This window comes from Archocentrus centrarchus, chromosome 22 (assembly GCF_007364275.1).
Source record: "Archocentrus centrarchus isolate MPI-CPG fArcCen1 chromosome 22, fArcCen1, whole genome shotgun sequence".
In the NCBI taxonomy this organism is placed as follows: Eukaryota; Metazoa; Chordata; class Actinopteri; order Cichliformes; family Cichlidae; genus Archocentrus; species Archocentrus centrarchus.
This window is the reverse complement of record NC_044367.1, coordinates 3,503,245-3,512,773: the sequence shown is the minus strand read 5'-3', so window position 1 is coordinate 3,512,773 and position 9,529 is coordinate 3,503,245. Positions and strand designations below refer to the sequence as shown.

The window sequence follows — 9,529 nt, the reverse complement described above, 5'->3', positions numbered from 1 at the left end:
GTTCAAATCATGACGATTAAAAGGTGGAAAGTGGTGTCCACAGATGTTAACCGCATGTTAACATTGTACTCTGTTGTAAGCAAGGCTATAGTGAACGTGGACAGGCTACATTAGGTTCAGGTTACCTTCCTTAAAAGCATAGAAAGGCTTCTAAATCAGGTTGAACCAGTGTGGTGTCTACACATAACAATTTGGCAAAGAACAAATTTTAAATTGTATCTTTAGGCACTTTTTTACTCGCAGCTTGTTACAAGAACACAATTTGTTCCCATTTCTTTAATTGAGACCATTATATATGGAAGTCAGGAGAGGTACAACAGTGAGTGTCTGCAACCATCTGTAAAACACTGTGGAGGCTCTGTCACAGTTTGGGGCTGAACTTCAGTCAGTTTTGTTGGAGATCTTGTCAAAATTGATGGAATTCTGAACACAGAAAAGTACCGTTAGATGTCGATCCATCGTGTAATACCATCTGTAAAGACTCTGATTGGCAACAGGTTCATTTCTCAGCATGACAGTAATCCCAAACACACTGCCAATGCAGTAAAGGCATTCCTGGATGGAAGAACACACAAAGGAATGCCATCAGTCATGGACTGGCCTCCTGAAGCTTCAACATTAGCAGAAAAATTAAGAAAATTTGTGCTTGGTGGATTTTTTTTTTGTTGTAACGATGCGTCTTGGTAATCAAGCTTATGCAATTGGAAAGCCTGTTTATTCCCCTTAAACGGTGCCACATTTTTAAGAATAATGCATTTGTGGGTTGTGTCCATGAAAAACTTGCCAAATCTTCTCTGCCAGTAATTGAAGAACAAAGGTAGCTCATTCAAACTGTACAAACTCTGTTGTTGCCTCATTTCCTTTATTTCCATGTATGTTTGCACACATTTGAATAAATTGCTGCAGCTCTTTTCCATTTTCCTAGCAAACAAATGAGGAGTGGATCAAGACTTTTGCACATGACTGTACAGCAGATGAGTAGACATTCATACCACTGAATATTAAAGAAGGACAAGAATTCAACATTCCCAACACAGATTAAAAAAAAAAGATAAAGATAAATAAAAAGTATAACAATCTCTCCAAAGAGCCAGTCACAAGCAACATTTGACCTACAAGCAAAACCTGCAGGAAATCGATGTTATTGGGTTTATTGCATGTAAAAATAATACAAAAATAGTTATCAGAGATTATCAGATCACCGTATTACAAGTGCCTTGTCTCTGAAAGTTTTCACTCATACTGCACTTTGACTACAGGTGGAGAATTTGAAGTTTCAAACTTTCCTGTTAATTGAATTTCAAAAATACTTCTGCATAAACAAAAGAATCCAACATGTGCTCAGTATCAGTGATGGGAAATCTGCACCGGCAGCAAAAGAGAAAAAGACTCTCTCATATTTACTTTTTCAGTTAACCAACTCAGCTTCATTTAGGCGAAGAAATTAAAAATGCTTGATTGTTTTGAGAGAGAATCTACTTTTAAAAAGCAGCCAAAGAAGCATGCTTAATCTGTTCGTGCAAACCCATGAGACTGCAGCCAGCCAAACAGCTCTGCATGCCTGCACTGGCAAGCATGAGCACTGAGGTCCCATTGATCATGTGATTTCCTGGAACTCGACTTCCAAGGGTTTTCTGTGTGTGGGGGAGCGCTACATTAGCTGTAAAACCTGCCGACGGTGTCAGCTGACAACTTACTCTTTACATTTACTCAAACTGATCTTGCAGATACATAAAACATATTTAATATTTTAAAGGTGTTTAAAAGAACTCAAGATAAAATTGTACACAGTCTGATGAAGAGAAATTGGTGCAAAACCTAAGACACAATTGTATTTACATATACAGAAACTCAAACACAGTATATATGTGTATATAATATATAAATAATAGAAGATCCAGATAACTGTGTTTGTTTTTTGCAATTTTTGGATGCATGTGAAAATCAATATTCACAATTCTTCCCTTCCTTTAACTGCACTAGCGTCCAATAAATATATGCTGTAAGCTGTTGTGAGCGGCAGCAACCTGGGATCTGTGGTTTCCTGTGCACTTTGATGAGTTGTCATTTGTTAGTAGGAAACTATGATTCAGAGAAGCTGTCACGCTCCCATTCTCCCACAGAGAGTGAGCTCAGACATTCACTCAGAGAATCATCCGGTCCTTCCTCCTCTTCTTCCTCATCCAACAGTTTGATCCTGGCTCCTGGCAGGAAAGTGAAATATTTAACCAGCTCTACATGACTTATAAAAGGGTTCACACTAATATTTATGAGATAAACTGTAATATTCTTTACATACAGTTACTAGCCACTTTATTAGATATGCCTCACTAGTTGCAGGTTGGACCCACTTTTGCTTTCTGAACTGTTAATTCTTCATGGCGTAGATTCAAGAAAGTGCTGGAAACATTCCTCAGAGATTTTCTTTCATGTTGACATGACAGCGTCACACAGTTGCTGCAGATTTGTTGGCTGCACGTCCATGAGGCGAATCTGCCATTCCTCCACCTCCCAGAAACGCTCTGCTGGATTAAGATCTGATGGTTGTGGAGGCCATTTGGGGACAGTGAGCTCACTGCCATGTTCAAGAAACCAATTCGAGTTGATATATAATGGCTTAAGCTTTGTGACATGGGCACATTATCCTGGGTATACTGTGTTCATGAAGGGAGTGACATGGTGAGCAGCAATACTCGAGAAGGGCTGTGGCATTTAAACGAGTTGGCACTAAAAGACCCAAAGTGTGCCAGGAAAATCATTAAAAAAATCAGACCATTTTTTCAAATTCTGACCCTCCCAACTGAGTTTTGAATTAGAAACTGAGACTCGTCAGACCAGGGAACATTTTTCCAGCCTTCTACTGTCCAATTCTTGGGAGCCCATGCAAGCTGTAGCCTCAGTTTCCTGTTCTTAATTGACAGGGGTGGTATCCAGTGTGGTCTTGTGCTGCTGTAGCCCGTGTTCCTCACAGTTTGATGTGTTGTGCATTCAGAGGTGCTTTTCTGCATATCTTAGTTATTTGAATTACTGTTGCCTCCCAATCATCTCAAAGCAGTTTGGCCATTCTCCTCTGACCTCTGGCATCAACAAGGGAATTGGCAGTCACGTATCATTTGCAGACGATAAGGTCCAGACATGGCTGCACTGGAAAAGTCCCAGTAGGTGAGAAGTTTCTGAAATACCAGCCTGTCTGGCACAGACAACTATGCCATGTCCAGAGTCCCTTAATTCACCTTTCTTCCCCATTCTGATGCCCAGTTTGAACTTAATCGGGCTGTTGTAACCATGTATGTAACAGATGTAATTAATAAAGTGATCAGTGAGTTTAGAGTTTACAGATGATCGCAAACTAAAATATTACATTTTTGTAGAAAAACTGGATAAACTGAGGAAAGAAGTACCGCTCCAAATGTTCTGCTGACTTACTTCTTGGACTTTTTCTTCTTTGTGTTTGTGTTTTGTGTCCATTTCTTAACCTTTCTGCGTTCTGATGCATCAGAGGCCCTGCAATGTTAAATATGTTACATTACAGGTTTCACAACCTCTTGTTTGTTTAAAAAAAAAAAAAACACTCTAGAGCACGACTGCAGAGATTTAAGGAAAAAGGCTGCATCAGGCAAAACTGAAGTTACTTTTTTATCTTCATATTTGCTTTAAATTCTCCTTAAAATCATTCATTTGCTCTAAAACATTGCAGCTGGAGTAATAACAGGGACTAAAAAGAGAGATCATATTTCTCCCATATTAGTTTCTTTTCACTGGCTCCCTGTTACATCCACAATTTAATTTAAAATCCTTTTCGCGTAGAGAGGTCTGAATGATCAGACCTCATCCTAAAGACAGAAACATGCAATCCAAGAAGAGCCCTTTGCTCTCAGGGTGCATCCCTGTCTTTGGTTATTGGATTGTTACACAGTAGAATAGGAAGCAAAGCTTTCAGCTATCAGGGTCCCAAACTGGGAGCTGGTTCCACAGGTGTGGAATCTCTTAAGAGTGGACTAAAAATTAAAAAACTTACAGATTGGGCAATATGTGGTGACCTTGGATACTGCTTGGTGCTCGGCCTGCTGGGGAACTTCCCTCTGAGGCTTTGCCTGCTGAGGGACTTCCCATGATGCACTGAGGTCTACAGAGTTGACTCCCCTTCTGGAGTAGCAGTTTCCTTTTGTTTTATTGGAGCATTTTCTTTTTTATATACTTGTAGTTTCCATTTAGTTTTTTGTCCTCTCTCAGTGCCCTTTTTTAAAGGAGAATTTTCTTTTTTTTCTTTACACTTTTGTCAGTTGCTTCTCTGGATTGTTGGGTTCCTACATATAATTTTATTGAGTTTTTCACAATATAAATGACCTTGAGATGTCATTTACATTTAAAAATACAATCCAGCTGGGCTGAATATCATGGCAAAAGGGTGATTTCCAGGAAGCTTTCCCCCAAAATGTGATTTTTTTATGAGTTTATTCTTTCATTTGAACTTTTTTAATTCAAGTGTGACTGAAAAGTAAACACAGAAATCAGCTGCTTGTTAAGTGCTTTCAAAATCTCCATATGTGACAAACGCATTTATCTGCATGTGCAGTCTAGTTCAGATGTGTGAGGGTTGCAAACCTTGAAGGATGTTCTGATTGTGCTTTTGACTGACGACCTTCTCTGTCATTCTCAGGTGAGGCTACAGGAGCCGCAAGTAGTGTGTCTCCTTTGGGACTGTAGTCTACAAATAGGGGGAAAACAAAACAAAATCCCCCACTGTGTTAAAGCCTTAATGTAGCTTACTGACTCACTGTAAAGGCATGTAACAGGATAAATCAGATGCATCATCACTGAAAATGCTTTACAGATGGTTTAGAAAAACAGGAAGTCTAGATGAAGAACAGAAAACAATGGCAATGGCAAAGAGACAGAATTACAACCAGCAGATTAGATCAACCACATGTTGATCTAATGCACTTTGAGGCGACTGTTTGTTGTGATTTGGTGCTATATAAATAAAATTGAATTGAATCTAATAAAGGTCAAATGTCATTTTTTAAAATTTAGTTTTGCTTTTTCTCACCTGCTCGTATACACCTGTACAGCACGTTCAAGTAGTGCTGGGTGATGAGGCTGCGGGCATGTTCAGTGCTGTAGGAAGATGCAATGGTGCGCAGATACTCCCTCTGAGCCGGTGTCAGTGCTGTGTGCTGAGGGACAGGCAGAGGCAGGCGTTCACACTGATCACGCTGAACATGTGCAAACTAGTTTAGGTGTGTGTGTTAGGCAAGTTAATATAATGTGCATATTGTGTTAGTGCTCCTACAGTCCTTTGGCTGTGATGAGGACACATTATTAGCTGACTGTAGTGGACAAACTGAAATAAGTATGATTCATAATTTACCTTCAGAAATGAGGCTGCAGTCACAGCTGTGGGGATCTGTATGGTTGTTAGGTGCTGATCAGCTGGTGGTCGGCGGATTTTCAAACCACTGTTTCCGGCACCATTTTTAAATTCTGTCCAGAGAGCAGACAGTAATTTGGATATTAGAAATGGAGTTTAAAATTTTATATAAACACTCCAGCAATAATACAATATAATATAATATAATATAATATAATATAATATAATATAATATAATATAATATAATATAATATAATATAATATAATATAATATAATATATTTTCTTTTGAAAATCTAATAGATTATTTTAGGCTGGGGAAATCCAGAGATTTACATGTGGGCATAGATATACTGTAAAAACAAAGAAATAATTATAAATCAGCACACTTGAGCTTTCTTCCTGTAACTTATCAGGCCTGACCACATTCACATTCAGGTGTGGGATTTCACCTGGTTTCCACTGATCCCCTCCCATCTCCGTGTCCTCGATAAGTAAAACCTGGCTCTCAGGTTTCAATGCAGACATGATGCGAGACATGTTTTTTTTTTTATTTAACAAGGAGATTGTGCGTGCATCTTAAATCTGACCCAAAGTAAGACACTGAAATAGACAGAATACAGATTCAGTAGGCAGAAAGATTCAGTGGAGTGGAGTATGAGTACGAGTTTCATCATATTTCTGCTCAGTTTTTTTTTTTTTTTGCTTTTTTGATTTACTCATAAAAATACACCTGCTAAAGAAATGTGAATTACATTAACATAAACTTACAGGTACAGAAAAAAGTAATTAGGACAGCATATTTACTTTGGTATGGACTAAAATTCAGATTACGTTACCTTGGCATAGCCTCATCGTGATGGAGCCTGTGGACCACCTGCATTTCTGTAGATTTCACCTGCTGTTTCACTGTAAATAAAGTACACAAAGCCAAAAAGTCCATCTGCTGTTTAAATACATATCGACCACACTCAGGTCAGTCTAGATAAATAAAGAAAAGAGGCGGTCTGATCTCAGACTTCGGACAGTGGGTGTGTCCTTTCTATAAAGCTTCAGCCAATATGTTGCACTTACAAGCTGAAAGCTGTGGCATTTAAAACCATGTCAGACATGCATGCTCACATTTGCAGTTAATGTTCTCATTGATCCACCTCACCAAGCTCTCAGTGAGGAAATCCAGATTCATTCAGACTGGACCCCTTAGACCTAAGCAAGAAAACCATGGAAAACATGGAGTTTCAAGCCCACATGATCCTCAAGTTTCACAGTTGACACATATTAATTAATAATTAAACCACAGTGTTTTAATATCTCTGCAATGTTTTGAATGGGTGTAAAAATAATTAAGGCTGAGGATAGTTCAAATATATGCACTGTTGGAGCTCAGTGGTATCAGGTTGAATATCCTGTGAATGTGCTGTGGCTCAATCACAAACAGCCCTGACCCAATTTAACCATTGAAATTCATCCTGTTTTAGGGGCTTTTTTAAAAAAAGTAGAAATATGTAGATCTTACTGTATTGACTGTATTACAGAAAAACGCTGAACAAGATTTCTGGGTAAAAGATTGACTATATTGCCTTGTGTATGCAGCAACTGGCAGTGTCTGGGCTGAAAAATGAAACCAGCACGGAAGTGGCGAGAACTGGAACTTGAGGCTTGGCTCTAAAAGTGAATCAGTCCCTACAGACTCTCATGGGAAAATATCCAAGCTGAGTTCTTGTCCTTACAGTGATCATTATATTGTATTATACTATCTGACCTCTTTTATCTCTTGATGACTCACCTCCTAGACAGATATTCATGCAAACCAATTTCCCAGTAATAACATAGCGTAACAGTCACTGGTTAAGTTGTATTTTGAGTCCAAAGACTAAAGTTTAACTCAGCCAATCAAACCTATTCTACTATTTGTGACATGTCGATTTATGTGTCAGTTTGTTGGGAGTGAGGGGATTATCCAGCTTGCCTGCTTACTGTTGGGCGAGCCAGGATAGAGATAACTTCATAACGGCTCAGGATCAGACACGCCCACTATCATTGGAGGGAACTTTGGGATAAATGGTTGCAGCAAAGACAGTGACAATTTAAAATTTTTTAATGCAGCCAGATTATTGGCTGACTGGTTAAATGAAAGAGTAAACATCCCTAGCTGGGTAATGTTGTTGGCAGCAGGAAATGAATAAAAGAAAGGGAGAGTATGAATATGTGAATGTTTCACAAAGTAAACACATCACATGACCTTCTGGAAAAGGAGAACGGTCAGTTCACACTGTATTTGATTTACACTTCATTTCTAATGATATGCACCCGGGCGTGCACAAATGCCATTACAATGACTCACTGGCACGTATATTTGATCACATACACACAAACCTGCAGGGACAAGCAAACAGCAACTTCCATTCTTTCACACACCTTTTGCTGCTTTCGTGTTAGATGCTGTAAAAGGAAGTAAATAATGCAGAAGTGAAAAAAACAAAATCTTACATTTATTGATTGACATCCTTAACTGTTTCACTATGAAACTGAAACCGTTATTCTTTTCCCTCAAAAATACTCATTAATAATCGCAACATTACACCCTTCAGTGGCTTTTTAGGGGAATATTAAAAACACTGATTGTCTTGTAAAGATGCAACGTTCTTTTGGAAACATCAGGTTCTGGCATTTATGTGGCTGTTCCTTTAATGCACACAAACTACTGAAAAAAGTGTTGGAACCTAAGCAACCCCTCCAAATTGGGAAAAGCTATCTCTAAAAGCAGCTGGACTTGCCGGGGAAATCCACTCCTAAATCCACTCCTACACACACCTTTCCCCCAAGGTTGCTATCTTTCAACTCACCAACAAAATGAGATGCAGCATTTGTGAAGTGTGTTTCTTTGTTGCAAGCACTTGCAGTGACAATGGCAATTTGATTTATATAGCACATTTCATTACATTACATAAACAAGTGAAGCAAACAAGCTGGTGACTTCTGAAGCTGTGAAATACAGATATAACCAAGTACTGAGGTATAACTTCTTCCAAATCTGGGGAATTTACAGGCGAGAATGTAGAAACTGAGCTTGTTGCAGTAATTTAATGAGGCAGTGCTACATACGTTACTACAAGAGGCTAAGCTGTTACCTCTAATATTAGAAACTTTACTCTGGAAAACAATAGTAAATTTATTATATTTAGCTGGAGAAAGAAATGAAATCGATATGGTTTTTGTAAGGATTAAATAGTTTATCAGTGGGTGAGCATGTAGCTACACTATAATGATGAATGTTCTGGGCCACCTGCACATTACACCTACGGGAACTGCTTGGAAACTCGTGCCATAAAGTTCTCAGTGCACAGTTTTCATGCTAATGTTAATGCCAGAAGTTTGGAAGCTGCAGTTACTTAGTCAGCAGAGTGTTGGCTACTTTTACGCAGTGGACCCCTCAGCACTCAGTGATCTGGCTCTGTAGCTTTCCATGTAGTTCCCACACACTTCCACTTTTGCAATAATACTACTCCCAGCTGGTCGGGGGAATATCTAGGAAGGAAGAAATTTCACAAACTGACTTGTTGCAATGGTGACATATTACAGTGCCACACTTAAATCACGTGAGCTCTTTAGAACAATTATGCTTTCACAAATGTTTATAAAGGCAGACTGCATGGCTGTACTTTGGTTTTACACCTCTGTGACAATGGGACTGAAAACACCTGAATTCAAAGAGGTGTGGCCCAATACCTTTGTCCATGTAGTGTACCTGTTGCCGTATTTTATGAGCTAGTCTACACATTAAAAATGTGTATAATGTTTGAAACAAATCAGTGTTTCCTTTTTGCTTTGCTTTGAATGCTTTTCATTTAATAACAAGTGCATGCGTTCCTATTTCTGTCTTTCCACTCATGACTCAACGCATTGGCGCACATATCTGATAGTTAGTCGTAGATAAATTCCTGCAGGCAGAGCCAAAGAATGGCTTCCACTCACCTTCCTGCTACCGCTTAAGTTTACTAGAAAACAAGTTACATATCTATGTATGCATGTAGAATGTATCTAAATAAAGTTTAGCTTCTTAGTTGACATTTCTTTGAGATAAATGATTAACTTATTTCATGTAGTTTTCATTTGTGCAAGTTATGGTTGCAGTACAATGAATCATTAATCTTATTT

The 9,529-nt window shown here is 38.6% G+C and overlaps 1 protein-coding gene across 1 annotated transcript; it reads right to left on the bottom strand.

Annotated features, from left to right (window-relative positions):
* Positions 1–2,082: 2,082 nt before the first annotated feature.
* LOC115772682 (protein FAM216A-like) lies at positions 2,083–5,899 on the bottom strand. Its single transcript, XM_030719073.1, is given in 7 exon segments — positions 2,083–2,204; positions 3,427–3,465; positions 3,467–3,504; positions 4,606–4,708; positions 5,051–5,177; positions 5,372–5,484; positions 5,824–5,899. Coding segments are annotated over 7 exon segments (618 nt in total).
* Positions 5,900–9,529: the final 3,630 nt, after the last annotated feature.